The following is a 15,271-nucleotide window of genomic DNA, read 5'->3' on the forward strand; positions in this document are numbered from 1 at the left end:
AGCTGTGAGGAACTTAGTTTGTTCTTTTGAACTACTACATTGTTGCAGAAACATTGTAAACTACACTGCACACCCAAACCTCAAACAACTTCATTCACACAAACTGGAACATTACCGGGTCAACTGTCATAGTTTTCACATGATGAAAACTGGAAACAAAAAGGGACAAAGCATTTATTCCCAGAGGTTCGACTATCCGGTCAAAAATGTTAATGCTGCTCTTTTCATCCAGGGAAACTGAGAACCTTCCAGGCCTTCGTGTCAGCTTCAAAACTGGCTTTTGTACTTTAAAAAAAAACAAACAAAAAAAACCCCTCATTAAGTTTTAAGGAGGGCTTTGAAACAGAGACAGCATTAAAAAGCTATTTTTGAAAGTAAGACACAACAAAAAGATTGTTTCCGGGTGTACAACTGATACTGGGCCCATCCAGGGTGTACTGGAGAGGTGAATGTCTCAGCATGTCACTGGAAAAGCTCAGTAGACAGCTGGAGAGAGGGAGGTCAGGCCATCTCTTCTTTCTCTGCTGCCGCAACAACCCCGAAGAAAACGAACAGAGGTTTTTGAAAGCGCAGGAAGTATGCAGACGTGGAAGACTAACGGAAATCAAAACCCCATGAAGACATTCTCTTGGCCGTCTTTGGCCTCCAACATCTTATCCTGTAATTCACAAAGTAGAAAAGGGGATTAAAAGCGTGATGGCTCCACTTACATGGCGGACCTGCTCATTGCTGGTGGAGGAGATGCTGGACTCTGCTTCGTCCGTCCGCTCCATCCTGTCCGTCCTCACGCTGCCCTCCTCCTGCTGCTGCTGCCGCTGACTCTGTTGGTGTGGCGGGCTGCCGTCCTCCATCTTCGTTTTCCAGAAGCGTCCTTCCTTCAGGAAGCTCTGGTACACCTCCAGCTCTTCACACGCTTTTTTCCAACCATTGCTGCGCTTCACCTGCAGCTGCTGCACGCTCACCTTGATGTCCTGGATGTTCTCTGAGGGGATCCACGCTCTGCAGGCCAACAAAGAAGAACAACCATTACGATTGACAGGTTTCAAGCTCTATTCAACTTCAGTTTAGTGTTGAGAAATGATTTTAAAAGTAATTTAAAGTAAGAATCTGGTGTAAAACAGTCACGGCATGCGGCGCTGTCTGAAAACAATCAGAGGAGTCATGCTGTGCTTTGTTATAGTTGTGCTAACCTCTGGTGTTGATGTCCAAAGAAGCGTACGTCCACCTGGTTGTCCTCTCTCTGCAGGACTTTGGCTGGCCAGTAGCCAAAACCTTTCATCTTGGCCCAAACCAAGTCATGGCTGGGGCTCTGCCACGCAACACAGAGAAAACTTATCAGGAACAAGATGCAACAGACGTGATCAGCTCATTTACAGAGATCGTTCTGTAAATGCAACAGACATTCAGCGCACAGTAAAGCTGCATTTCTCAGCTGCCGTCAGCACAAATATTTGCACGAATAAAGATCATTTTTCTGCTGCTAAAAAGAATAAAGTGGAAATTTAGCCTGTTGAAGCCACTTTGTTTATACTCACACAGGGATAACAGAACCAGTTGTCGGGCCGGGCGTTCGACAGGTAGAAACAGTTCTTGCATAGCAACAACTCATTCAACTGGAAGACAGAGAGAGTGGGAGGAAAGAGAAAGGAGTGCTCATTGTCCCAAAAAACACATCTCAACTTGTCACTAATTAAAGTTAATGAAAGGAGCTGCGCGATGAACTCCAAACTGGAGTGTAAGAGGAAACGATAAAAAGACGATACCTCGTGACACGTGTCACTGAAGAGCAACCGTGCAATCTCGGCCTGGTCGCTGTGAACTGCAACATACAAAATAAGACAGCAAAACCTCTCAGTCTGGTCACATCAAGGTTAATACAAGAAAAATCCCAAACCTCAACTAAAACATCAGGACATGAAACACTTTGGGTAGTGATAGTAAACCTAATGGTTTCTGGTGTTAACTCCAGGTTTGATACTCAGTCTGGTTTTTGGGATCACTCTGAATTCAAACCCAGCAGGCGCTGCTGTTAAACAATATTTTAATGAACATCCAAGGAGAAATTGTGAGGTTTAATAATGTTCTGCAAGCCATCTTGTTGTTATGGTTCTTTTTTGTTTTTTAGCCTAATGAGTTCAGCTCGTGGAGACGATTCTCTAAAGCTTCATTGAATGTATTTAAAAACAAGCATTTGTTTCCTTGTTTAAAATTTGAGATTCAGGGCTTTCAGATTATCAAATAACAAAATTTTGTTGAGCCGTAAAAGCTCGACACGTGTTACCGGTGTGTTAATTAGCCAAACATAACAAGTAAAACTCTCTAATGTTAAGCTATAAGCAAACCAGGCCACAGTCACATGACTTCAGCACCACCACCAGCAAATCCTGTCCTCTGTGTGAGGACATCAAATGTCCCCAACAACTTACAGTCTCAGTCTGACACTTGCTGACATTCATCCTCTGATAAAAGCTACAAAATTCAGTTTGTTTTTTTAAAACAAGGCGAAATTGTCTAAAGCTAGAATTAACCACAGATCTTAAGGCAGCAAAACAAACAAACAAACAAACACACAGAAAACCATTTCAGAAGCGAGGCAGATTAAAAGGACTTAAATGTCCAGGTGTACCCTGACTTTCATCCCACCACAGCTGGGACAGGCTGCAGCATTCCTACAACTCTGACATGGATAAGTGGAAGAACATGGATGGATGGATATACTGAAAAATTGTCAAATTGTCCAAAAATGATTCCATGCATTCAATTTATTGATAAAAACATTTAAAACAGACTAACACTAAATTTAATATTCGTTTTATTAAAATTGAATTCTTGTAAGATTCACTCTTTTTACAAAACAGTCAACATTTGGGAACTTTTTTGCTTTTTGTTAAGAGGAAACAGGGTTTACTTTAAACTCCTCAATCTAAGGTCGGTGTGTTTCATAACCAGTATGTGGCGACACATTGAACCCACCTCCGTACAGTATGGCAGTGTTGTGAACAATCATCTGAGCGTCTGCTTTGAACTCTTCAAAAGTCTTGTACTTTCCTTCAGACAGATTCTGAAAGAGTCACAAATATTGAAAAGAAATTTATTCAGGAGGAGAACGAGGACAAAGAGTCCACTCACATGCTGAGTGTGTGTTAGGTGAGTGATACAAAAGAGGTTACCACACACACACACACACACACACACACACACACACACACACCCCCCCCCCCCCCCCCCCCCCTTTGGCAGGAGCTGGATGTGATGCACGCCTTACCACAGCACAGCCCTGCCTGTCTGACCAAATCTTGCAAAATGGTTATTTGCAAACCATTCCCAGTACTTAAGACTCAAGTCAAATTTATTTGCATAGGGCCATTCCTCATCTTGCTAACTTTTTCTTGTGTTATGTGTTTGCATCACTGAACTGTACATAATACAATGTAACAAGTGTTCCTTTTAACATTTAAGGTTTCATGTTTGCTCCACTTGATCAGAGTCAATTTCTGTGGGGAGGAATTTGATCTTCCCCAATCAAACGCTGGTACCTATGTGAGTCCAAAGTCTTTCTAGCGCTGATGAGATGCCATGCTAAAGTAGCAGAGTTTTGAAAGCGGAGCAGAACAATATATTAGACAATACTGAGAATAGATTCCAGTGCACATACTTGGTTCCACCTCACAGCCTGAGAATAGCTTGACAAGGGTGTTAGTCCCATCACAAGCTGATTAGCTAATCAATAGTCATCTCAGAGAGCTCACTGGAGCGTTCGCTTTTCAGCGGAGAAATTACACAGTTTCATACCACGATGCCAGAACCCACTCAGGAGTGGATGAACTCAAAGTTCTGGACCCTGGAAAGTTTTTAGACTAAAACCAAGTTAAAAAAGGGGCTTCAATGTAATTCACAGAGATTACCTCCAGGTCTGTTGAAAAAAAAAAAAAAAAAAAATGTGGAAAAGAAAAATCAGCTTCTAAACTAACTGATGTCCAAATCCAGCTCACAGAAACAAGCCTGACAACCCAGATGTTAGGAGAACCCAGTACATGATTCTGAAAACAGCCTTGAAATCACAACCTCTGCACAGTGAAGGTCAAAATGGCTGTGAAAATAACACAAATATACTTAATCAGACAAATGTAAGCGGAGCTGTGATGATGCCGAGCTCCACTGTTACCTCTTGGATGTTGGAGACGTCCAGTGCAGTGTGGATCAGTCGTCTGTACATGGGATGTTTAGTGTCTTTGCCTTTTTTGTTCAGGTCCACTGCCTGCAACGTAGACGAGGTGTAACGATAAAACGCAGTCTGACGTAGAAAAGCAGGGATGTGTTAGAGGAAGGTGACGGAGTAATGAAGGAGGGGGAGCCTGGGAGGTCTACATCGATAGAGGCAGCATGCGGGGTTAATGATGAGATTTAATATGCCTTTAAGAGGGAGACGGGGGGGAAGATAAAGGAGAGAGGAGATGGAGGGACTGAGTGTGGGCATGGAGACGTAATGGGAGAAAAGATGAGGGGAAGGGTTGTATAATGAGGCCTTTTTTTACTATTACACTGATTCAGCTCCATATTTTTATTCTCGGACTTGAAAACAATCAATATTTATCATTAGTTTTTCTGCAGCTCCTCAGTTGAAGTTCGCGTCCGTCCACCTTTTAAGCCAGCACTCTACTAATCGGCTGCTTCTCACGAGTAGACCGTTTAAACATTAGGTGGGCGGGGCTTCTGATGTCACAGCCAGAGCCGCGCGTGCCTGAGATGAAACGAAGCATTCAGAGCAGCCTGAAGCATGACTTTTTGGCTCACAGGAATTTCTCGCACATATGCTGGTCTTATTATTGAAAAACCTCAGCGTGAGCACCCACAGCTGTATATGTGTAACTACGGTAACGAAACAGGAGGAAAAAGGATTTGTAACATGCAAATCTTGTAAGCTGGATTTCCATAGTTAGGTTTGATGACAACAACAACAAAAACAACCAGGAGTAAAAGTACAAGCTGTTCTCACCCTCTCCTTCATACGCTGGACAATGAAGCGCAGGTATTTACACATCTCCTGTTTGTTTAAGTTCTTCTTTTTACTTCCCTGATGATGTGCAGAAAGAAAGAAAAAAACCAGACAGACATCACATCACTGCAGGAAGTGTTCTGACAGTGTAATAGAAATACATTTCAATATTAAGTCATTATGGCCCCTGGCAGCTGTTAGAAAGGCAATATCCTGAAATATTAAAAGATAAAATCCTGTTGGAGAGAAACAGAAACGACTCTATGTGTGGAAAAAAAAAGACTAAGACTGTAGGATCATCTGTTTGTAAAGACCAGCCTTATTCTTAATCATCAAACAGCCCAGAATCTGTTCACTTTCTCACGAACGTGCTTGCACTCTTCGAGCACCCACCCTGCAGACGACGCACTGCCAGGGAGATCCTCCATCTCTGGGCTTGCACTCGTCCGACAGACACTTGAGATGATAGACTCGGAAGCAGTTGTCACATGTTAGGACGTCACCCGGTAGGTGACACTCGAAGCAGTACCAGTCGTGGCTCTCTGTCTCCCAGTCCTGCAGCGAAGACACAGCAAAGCACAAGTTTGGGTGACCCCCCCCCTCCAACCCGCCAACCACAGCAGGGGAGGAAATGATTTTATTTTATTTTTCCTATCCTCCATCCTTGATTAAAGCTAGCTCACTAGGATGTCAAGCAACAGAGCAGAGAGACCAGTTAATTCCTGAAAGTGTCAGGATTTGCCCCACTGAGAAGCATCAACCTGTTTACTCAGCACTGACAAGGACCATCAAAAGCCTCAATTTTATTGGTTTAGCGCGCCATCGTAATCAAGATTTCTATATGGATCCTACTCGTCCTTTTTCCTGATTTGATGTCTGCGATGTGACTCACTTTCGATTTTATATTTAATTTTTTGTAATTTATTGCTAGAGGACACAGGGGAGTCAGGTCAGATATAAACCCTAAGAACAAAAACTGACTGGTAACCTACAGGTAACATAGTCTACTGCTTTTTTGCTGCTCATGTTCAGATATGTCTAGAAAATATATGCAAATAGATTCTAGCACATGTGACTGAATAGCTGGTGGTATGATTGTAATATTAGGAACACTCGCTTCCCGAGTGCATTGCAGCAGAAACTTTTAAATACATCATTTCATTGAAATTCTACAGGAATCCTCTATAAATGCACACTGACCAAACTTCCTCACATAGCCTGGGAAAAAAAACCTTTTCATCCTGAATCTGATTATGGAGACACACTCTGTGCATCAGCAGTGAAGTCATTTAGCCCAAAAAAGCTAATTTGGACAAATAACACTGTCCTTGTGATAGCTGAGTAAAAGGTCAATGATTCAAAGTGTGAATCAGTAAGATCATCTGGGTGGAAATATCTTTCCTCTCAGAAAATATGTTAAGCTGGTTTTCAGAAAGAGTCCTTCAAGCCTTCAAGCAAAAATGCAGTTTATCTATAAATCAATGCAGCTGTTGAACAACTACAAAGAGGCTTCACAAATGCTAATATTAAAGTAGTGAAGGTTTATTTGGCGTTCTTAAATTATAAATTTATTATTTTTGTCGACCTTTCCTTTTCAAAACTTTTGTTTTAATTGCTTTTTTGTGGTTTGCTCAATTTTAATGAATGCCTGCTACTTCTCTCGGCAATTACTGGCTAGCCTTGGGGCCGGGCATCAATCCTCATTAGTAGGACCACAAACGTGTTTAAATTTCTGTAATGCTCTGTAATCTGGTTTTCTTATGCTAATGTGCAACATTTAACATTTCCCTGCGATGGACTTTAAGTAGAACTGCACAATACAGCTATTGCCATATAATTCAGCCATATTATTGTATCAGCCAATACCCAGCTGATCCTCCTCTATTCCCTGCTAAAAATAACACAGTCAATTCCGGCAATTTGTGACCGGTGACACAGTTTTTACGAAGATGGTGCAACAGATTAGAAATGAAATGATCAAGACTGCAGATTCTCAGCTTTAGCTCAAAAGTCTGAAAATAGAAAATACTGTGCTAACCACTGAGGGTGATTTTATTTTTCATATGATAACTTAAAGTTATTCTTGTCGAGTAAGAAGCCCCTGCTACGTCACCAGAAAGGAGTTTCCTCCTGCTTTTATTGAACTATAATTAAAAGTTGTGTTCATAGAGAACAGCCTGTGAATGGATGATGTGCAGGAGCATTCCACGGCGTATCCGTAGCATTCAGCAGGTCAACTGAGTTGCGCCGAGACGGGAAGTAAAAGCACTAGAAATTCACGTACTTATCAGCCTGTCAAGAGTCCAACTCCTCCCACTCACAGCCTTGCCGACACAGTGGGTCCAGCAGGAGTCGTGACTGAGTGCAGCTCAAAAAAAAGGAAATGCAAAAAAAAAAAACAAAAAAAAAAAACAAACCCCAAAAACAGCACTTCTATTTCTCTTGATTTCTTCTCCATGTGCTGCTATAGTTTAGGTTTTGAGGGGGGTGAAGCACACTGGCTAATAGCTGCAGCAATGACAAAGTAGTAAAGAGTTTCTGATGAGGTCTGTTTGCCTTCTGCTTGCTCAATACTGAAGAAAATCTTTTTAAGAATGCATTTTCCTAAACAATCCTGACAAGTCTTTAAACAAAAGACGGTAACAAAAATCGAAAGTGCAGGAGTGTAACCCGCTGCTTCATATAGGGGATGAAACTAGCCATAAAAACACCTGCAGAACTCATTTGTCCTGCAGGTTTTTCGCATTTCTATTTTTTTTAAGCATCTCTTTCGGACCTTCAAATGCATCTCACTGCATCAAAGTATATCCTAATCCCTAAAACTCATCTGTAGGAGCCAGGGAAGCAAAAGGACATCAGGAGTTACAACTGAGGATGAACAGCTCAATCCTTTGCAGAACTCTTTTTACTGGTGAAGTTTAAAACAAATATATTAGTGTTGGAAGAAGACTTCATGAATAAGCTGTTCTAGTTATGATCAACTGTTTGTTTAAGCAATTAAATACTGTTCTCCATCTGTAACTGTAAATAAGAATGTTTATCAACTAGCAAAAAAAACAAACAAAGGAGCCCTAATGTTGTTATGCCACACATCATTATTAATCGATGTTTAAAATAAGGCTCCAAATCGAGATGTTGTATTGCCTCGAACTCGAATGAAATAAGGAACTGAGGACGTATAAACTCAAAGGAGACGAGGAAAGAAAGTCAGAAAGTGATCCTCAGGTTTTACTTGCATCCGTTTTTTTTAAAAAGATTGGAATAATTTAATAGCTGATTGCACAAATTAATTACAAATTACAAAATGTAATTGCTGTTTTTATAATTTTATTCATTAAAAAAATAATAAATCTATGAACAAATTGATGGCGTGTTTAACAGAGCTGAAAATAAATTAAATCATTAATTGAAAAATTCTTTAAAGAACAAAAATTTAAGATAATTTTTTTTGGGGGGTCGGGGGGGGGCATAATTTTCAATGAACCCCTTGAATTAAAGCTGAGAGTCCGTCTATCCCATCTCGCTTGCGTCGCTTTAAACCCACAGTGGTAATGCGCAGATTCAAACCTGCACATCTACATTGCCATTTCAGGCACATACAGGATCTCACCACTGTAGCAGTGATCGTGGTCAGACCACATATTTTCGTCCAAAGTTTATCTGGGAACAAAATGAGCTCACACGAAGTACAACCTCAAAGATTCCCAGCTGAACAGAACTGAAGGAGGGTTCAAAATTTAAGTCCGCGTAGATGTAAACACACTCTAAAAATCCATGCACCGATTCGTCAAAGGACTTCTAAAGCGTAATAGTCTCTTCACCCACACAAACACTTGAAAAACAGAGAGATGGTGCTCGTGTTCTGCTGAGTGTCAAGAGCCACTTCACTATTGTTGGACTGTCTGATGAAAGACAAGTGGCTGACTTCAAAAAGCCAGAGCTCTGTGAGCCAAGGACACGACGTCTGTGGTTTCAGCAAAGTGACTTTTAACACAAGTGCGGACAGATTTGGGCCCAAGCACAACAGATATTATTACAATAACAACGTTTGAATACAGACTCGGCAACACCAACACTAAGATAGAGATACGACTATAAAACTGTGCTTAGCTAAAGTTCAACTCCCCCCAAAAAAAGCCTTTTATGAGTTCCAATCACAGACTTCTCTTAACCGTGAAGCGCTTCTTTGCTTTTTGGAGGGAGAAATGTGCCCCGACTATAAGCTGCCAAGGCGAGGGCTTTGAGAGCGATAGAGGAAGAACCGAGGCAGTGAGAGTTGGCTGCCTTTAGCTTTACTCTGGTTAACAGCTCTGTACTGTCAGTGTCAAGCTGGGACACTCCAGAGAGCTGGGCAAGGTCGAGCAGCAGGGCTAGCATGCCTTATTGTGACCCACAAAAAACAACTCCAGGATTCATCTCCATTGTAAGGCTTCACTCCCAGCCTACAAACACAGATCCATCACTACAGCACCATCAGTGGGCATTTTTGTTTGCCTTTGAGCAGTACCACCATTACTGCAATGTCAAGTAGCTATGGTTTGTACTGCTGCCTGATGATAGTGACAACTGAATAAGTAGTCGTGACTACTTAGTTGGGTAGAAAACCCTGACAAGGGTTTGCACTGCTGATGGTTTTTTGGTTGCCCCAGTTAAAGCAACTAACAGAATAATGAGCTGACTGAGATAATTTATCTCCATTTCAGTGGCTCAGAGGATCAAAGGCTGCTAATGCTGGTTAGCTAAGCAGTGGCTTTTGTTACATAGGTTACCATGTTAAGCTAGCCCGCATCAAACTCAGTCAAGCTCAATAAGAATATCTGTGAATGAAAAATGTCTGTGTTGCTATGACGAACAAAGTCCTTTCTGTTAGCATTTCTGATCCTGTCTCTCTCCACAGGCCCAAGTAAAATGTTTATTCTCAGAGAGAAGCACTAAGTTTGAGTTTTTCCAACTATCAGAGCAGTTTGGAGCCTATGTTCATAGCGTGCAGACGTTTTAAACCTTGCTAGGGAGGCAACATTGCAACAATGGCTACTTGCCCGCCTAAGTAATTAAAATCTCACAAATCAACATATTTAATAGCAATGACACATCAAATATTAAATCTTATCCTTCTATAAAGTTATTCTATTGTTCAAGTTGTTTGCTAAAATATTTGATGGTAAAAATTTTTATCTTGACACATTAAATAGCCTCTCTTTTGGTGTCAAGTGTTTCATTTCCTGTGTGTATTAATTGTATGTGAGATGGCCCACCCTTAAGCACCACGGCAAACCCTGCACTCAGTGATGTTAGTTACAGTGTTTATGCACAGTAAAGAAACTGATCAAAGAGCATATCCACTCAGAGGCCTGTCAAGCTTTCAATAAAGTTTCAAAAACAAATGAAATTTGCTCGGGAGGATCTAAAGAATGAAAACAGTGTTTGAGCAGCGAAACTCGCTGAACGATGTCAAAATAATGGGTTAGTAGCTGCAATGAAATAATGTGCATGTAGACTCTTTTACTGTGTGTAACTACTGTCAAAGTGCATCAATACATCACATCATGTTCATTACCATGCATCAAATGAGTAGATTTAAGTCAGTTTAATAACCAAACTTTCAATAATCAACAAGCATTTAGGGGACGTTTAATGAAATTGATCCTGTAAAATCAGGTGAACCTGGATTTAATCCAGCCTGGCTTGAGGGAATGCTTTTAAAACTGAACTTTAATTTTTTTAAAGAACCTATTTGTGCTATTTTTGAAAGTTATGTTGTTGTGCAAATGCCATGGTTATCTGTTAGAGGACCAAATAAATCTTGAGGTCAACCAGAGGACACAGCTCACGCCAGCTGGACTGAATCCAAGCACCTGCGGTGGGAGAACTGGCCTCCATCTAGGCCCTGCTTCAGAGTGCTGCTCACATTCAAACTCTGGTCTGTCCGCTGAGTGATTACTAACCTGAAAGAACCAGTCGGCCGTGTTATTAGCAGCAGGCACGGAGGAAACTAAAGAGCACAACCACACAAACCATAATCACCCAGCTCCCCTCCCACCCCCACCTCCACTGTTTCATCAATTGAAAATGAAGGAAAAAAGAAAAAAAAGAAAATAAGCATGCCAGACAGAAGTTAAGACCACAGCAGAGCACACTGTTCTTAGAAGAACTACAACTACCAAGACCAAAATACTACAAACTCACAAATGCTTGCTACCAACCTGCGGGTATGCTAGCATTGCTTGTCATCTCATTGAGTTTAAGCAAACACCAATTGCTTTTCAAGCCATAACTTGATATTTGAGTATGTTTGGCTGGGTTTTTTTTTTTTTTTTTTTTTAAACATCAGGAGACTTTGTGTTATCAAAATCAAGCAACAACACACCTGTAGATAAGTAGCAAGCACATATTTCATAAAGATCACTGATCACTTCCGCAAGAAATTTGGCCACGCAGACACAGCGCTGCAACGGACTTTCATGAAGCTTTTCACAGCATAACTGAATGACAGCATGTAATGTCTGGCAGTGCGATTACTGCTAACTCTAGGCCAGCAAGCAGAATGATTTTCAAATGGAAACCGGATGCATAAATTCATTTACGGTGCAGCAAGTGGACTCAGTCAAAAGCACTGCACAAAGACTCGATCTCTTGCTTTCAATCTCATTTTAAACGGCTTCTAACTTTTGCACCAACCAGACCATACTGTACGCTGTTTAGCTTTTCTGCAGCCTGCTTAAAAAGATTCACTCAAATCCCCGACTGCACTGCATGTGGCAGAACTGATTTCTCACAGAATGATGTTAGTTGAGAGGAGGGGAAAATGAGGGGAGCAAATGAGAACAAACCCTGGATTTGAAAATAACGATGCAGCCCTTACCTTGCTTCCCTCGGCTTTTGGATCCTGTGATTGCAAGTGATTCAGAGAGTAGTGTTTAAAAGTCCTGCTAAAATAACCTGGGCTCCACTGGAGCCTCAGTGTCATGTCCCTTAGAGACCCATGCCTTTCTCCACTCACAAAAGTATTCTGTGATGACCCACAACATATAAAGAGCCAGATCTATCAAGCTTTCTATGTTTCCATGACTCTTCTCTGGTCTGCAATCATAACAAATAAACCTGTTCTATTAAATCTGAAGTCAGTGTGAACTGTTACATGAGCACATGGAAGTTACAGTTGTTTTAGAAAGAGTAGAAAACTTAGTTTCCTATCAAATCAAATCACAGATTTGTGTTTTTCCTGCATTATGTTTCACTGTAGCTCACTCATGACTGATGATGCTAATGTTGTTTAACAGGTAAAGTGTGACATTGATACAGCCAGTTTTTGTACCCTAAAGAAACAAAAACAGTAGGATTAAAAACAGCCACAAAATACTTTACCCCCCACTTGCATTTGCAAAGTAATGCACAACACAGCCTTTTGAAATACAGATGGAAAAATACACAAAGGTTCTCCCCAGACAGTGATAAATTGAAATAGTGCACTCTGCACAGATACTGTGACAGACTGACTGTAAGAATCACTACACTGCGAATACTGCCTCACTACTAACTGGGGAAATAAAACAAGTATTGCAAATTTCAAAAGAAGTCTATCAATAAAACTGCAGAGCAGATGGCTTCCTTCTCAAGGCAAACGACAGCAGAAGCTGATGGAGTATTTTCTGCACATGCACGCTGAGCGGTAATTATTGAAGCCTTGTATTAATCTGAAATACCACTCCTTCCTACCCAGCTACCTCTGCTGTTTGGCACTTACTGCTTAAGAACGTGCCTGTATATCATCTGTGAACATAGTAAAAGACGTACTGTGTGCATGCTGTAAATTCATTACTAAAAACCAGCAAATATTTTCATTATAGACAATGGCTTTAATAGGTTTTATAGGATTATTGAGATTTTCCCCTAGCTAAAACACAGGACTAAAAATGATCGGTAAGGAAACGATACAATCTGCCAACTCTTACAGGCTGCTAAAAAGTGTCAGCTATCAGTCAGATCAACACTCAGCTGTGCAGACCCAACTACTACTTTCTATTTGTGGCCATTAACACAAACTCAGACATTAAATTCACAACTGCTTGTGAACTTGATAAATTGTAGTGGGCTCACCATCTCATCCCCAGGCAGCCAGTATCCCTCTTGCTCGATGCCGGCCTTGGAGCCCTTGCAGCCAACGGTCAGGGTCTCCACCACCAGGCCGTCCTTCACAGCCAGGCTCAACTGTCTGGCGGTTTCCTTCGGATGCATGCCAAACACACGGCTCAGGTACCTGCATAGTCGGAAGTGGAGATGTAATTGAGGAAAATCAGAGGCAGCTGTGCTAATGACAGCCATTTTTTAATACTGGCTAAAGATGAACATTTAAAACGCGAGGCAGGCGGAAAACACAGCAGAAACATACTTGGATTAATACTGCTGGATGGGACAAAGACCAACACCTTTCTCATCCCTTAAACCAGCTCTAATTCGTGTACACAGCCGTTGGAGAGGCTGCATTTTCCCCACCATGTTTAAATTAGCCGTCTCACTGTTTTGTAATTTTCCAACAAAACCCCAGAGCTACATAAATTAATTTACAATCTTCGGAAAACAGATTAGGGATACGTGTGGTATTTAAAATTGCAAGCAGAGGAGGACTTTTTCCATCAGCTTCCCCTCTCACGAGCGTACATTTACAAAGCCGATTCCTGCAGCTGCTCGCTGATTGGTAGGACAATTCTCCGAGCAAGGTCATGTATCGTCTACTGGGGCAGTCAGCCAACAGACAGACCACAGGATTTCCTCCAGAAAGAGTTGTTCGGCTGGCATAGGCCCAGGGGTGGGGATAGATAGTGAATACAAGTTAGAGAGTATTACCAAAGGATCTGAAATCAATGTACAAGGGTCCTCTGACCAGGATAGCGGAAGCTCTACTGACTACATGACATTTCTATTTCTATCTTTCTCTCTCTACACCATCGTCCTCCGAACCGCAGCACTTAAAAATAATCAACTTTTTTCCTGTTAAGTTCACCGAGTTTTAATCTCAAATTGCATCAAATGTATGATGTTGCAGGATGACAATTTTTTTTCCAGCTTAATATCTGTCCTACTCTAAGCAATGCACAAGTGCAACTAGTCCAATTTTTACTATAGTACAATATGGAAAGTAAAAGCTTTATTCAGCTCCTTTAATCCTTTTTGACTTCAGTCATTTTGTCAATTAAAATGTCAGATAACAGTTTTTAAACAGTTTTTTTTGACTCATTTGTCACACAAATGAGGCAACATTGAAACAAATCAGCCAGCAAACATTCACAATTAAAAAGATGGAACCATCTAATGCTTGGTGCTTTGGCATAAAGCACAAAACGGTTGCCAGATTAACAACATAGTTGCAGATTAAGAGATCTCCTCCACAAATCATTCCAGCTCTTGTGACTAGTCACACCTGGATTTAATTACCAGCCCATTCCAGTGTACGTACGCACCTTGTTTGGTTAAGTTGGCAAACAAACTGACATGGATTTTATATAAAGGTTTTACAGCAATTAAAGACACCAAAAGCAAAGAATTCAAAGGAATGCATCTTTTAATGTTTTTTCCCTTTATTTTAACAGATAGTTATTTTGTTAGATCAACAGAATAAAAACAAAATTTTTATAAATTTAACTGTAACCCATATTTTGGGTATTTAAAGTTAGCAGTTAGGTTGGTTAACATGTAACTAACTGATTCTAAGCTGCCTGATAGGCTGGTTAAAGATTAGCCTCTGCCTCACCAACTTTGTTCTCCTTCTACATCACCCATCACCTTTATAGCCACAAAGCCGACACGGTGAAATTAAGCTGCAGTGGGGCTGTAAAGAGAGGGGAGGTTGTACAGGAAAGCTGGTGCTATCCGTTGCATGCCAGTGCTTGCCGTTACCATGACAACACCCACTCGCCGCCAGTATTCATTTGGCAAGCCGCCAGGTCCCAAGGTGTTCGCCAACTTGCTGAAAAGAGATGTGCCAAGTGTTTCATTGAGTCTGTGCTCCATCCGCCAACTGAAAGGAATGACTGATCAGCAAGGTCTGCTTTGGGTGATTTGTCATCAATTTGCATAGTCTGAACAATGTGGAATTCTCGCAGCAGATAAAAACCAAGATGGTTAAAACGTCGTGACCCCAACCTGCTGCAGATTTAAGGTTTCTACAGCAGGAGCGAAGCAATTAGAGGGAGAGCTGACCACATGGCGAGAACAGCAATGAGCGAGCAGCAGCTGGAGACTGTCAGAACTTAACAGCTGCCAATCAAGGTATTGATC

At 41.3% G+C, this 15,271-nt stretch overlaps 1 protein-coding gene across 6 annotated transcripts in view; it reads right to left on the reverse strand.

The window, feature by feature from the left end:
• The window catches only part of zmynd11 (zinc finger, MYND-type containing 11), a 33,268-nt gene that overhangs the window by 7,179 nt on the left and 10,818 nt on the right, over positions 1-15,271 (reverse strand). For 3 of the 6 annotated variants that reach the window (XM_086270621.1, XM_086270616.1, XM_086270617.1), the window contains 11 exons: positions 13,094-13,253; positions 11,859-11,882; positions 10,852-10,941; positions 5,390-5,551; positions 4,997-5,074; positions 4,166-4,258; positions 2,974-3,061; positions 1,764-1,819; positions 1,536-1,613; positions 1,191-1,309; positions 711-999 (listed from right to left, as the gene is read on the reverse strand). In XM_086270621.1, coding sequence (XP_086126747.1) covers positions 711-999; positions 1,191-1,309; positions 1,536-1,613; positions 1,764-1,819; positions 2,974-3,061; positions 4,166-4,258; positions 4,997-5,074; positions 5,390-5,551; positions 10,852-10,941; positions 11,859-11,882; positions 13,094-13,231 — 1,215 coding nt within the window. In that variant the 5' untranslated portion in view covers positions 13,232-13,253. The remainder of the gene's footprint in view (positions 1-710; positions 1,000-1,190; positions 1,310-1,535; positions 1,614-1,763; positions 1,820-2,973; positions 3,062-4,165; positions 4,259-4,996; positions 5,075-5,389; positions 5,552-10,851; positions 10,942-11,858; positions 11,883-13,093; positions 13,254-15,271) is intronic. The other 3 variants (XM_086270618.1, XM_086270619.1, XM_086270620.1) reach the window with 3 other exon arrangements.

Source organism: Aulonocara sp. 'chitande type north' Nkhata Bay, linkage group LG18 (genome assembly GCF_057382095.1).
Source record: "Aulonocara sp. 'chitande type north' Nkhata Bay isolate Kocher_YH1m ecotype deep benthic linkage group LG18, A_spYH_male_GT1.1, whole genome shotgun sequence".
NCBI classification, from domain to species: Eukaryota; Metazoa; Chordata; class Actinopteri; order Cichliformes; family Cichlidae; genus Aulonocara; species Aulonocara sp. 'chitande type north' Nkhata Bay.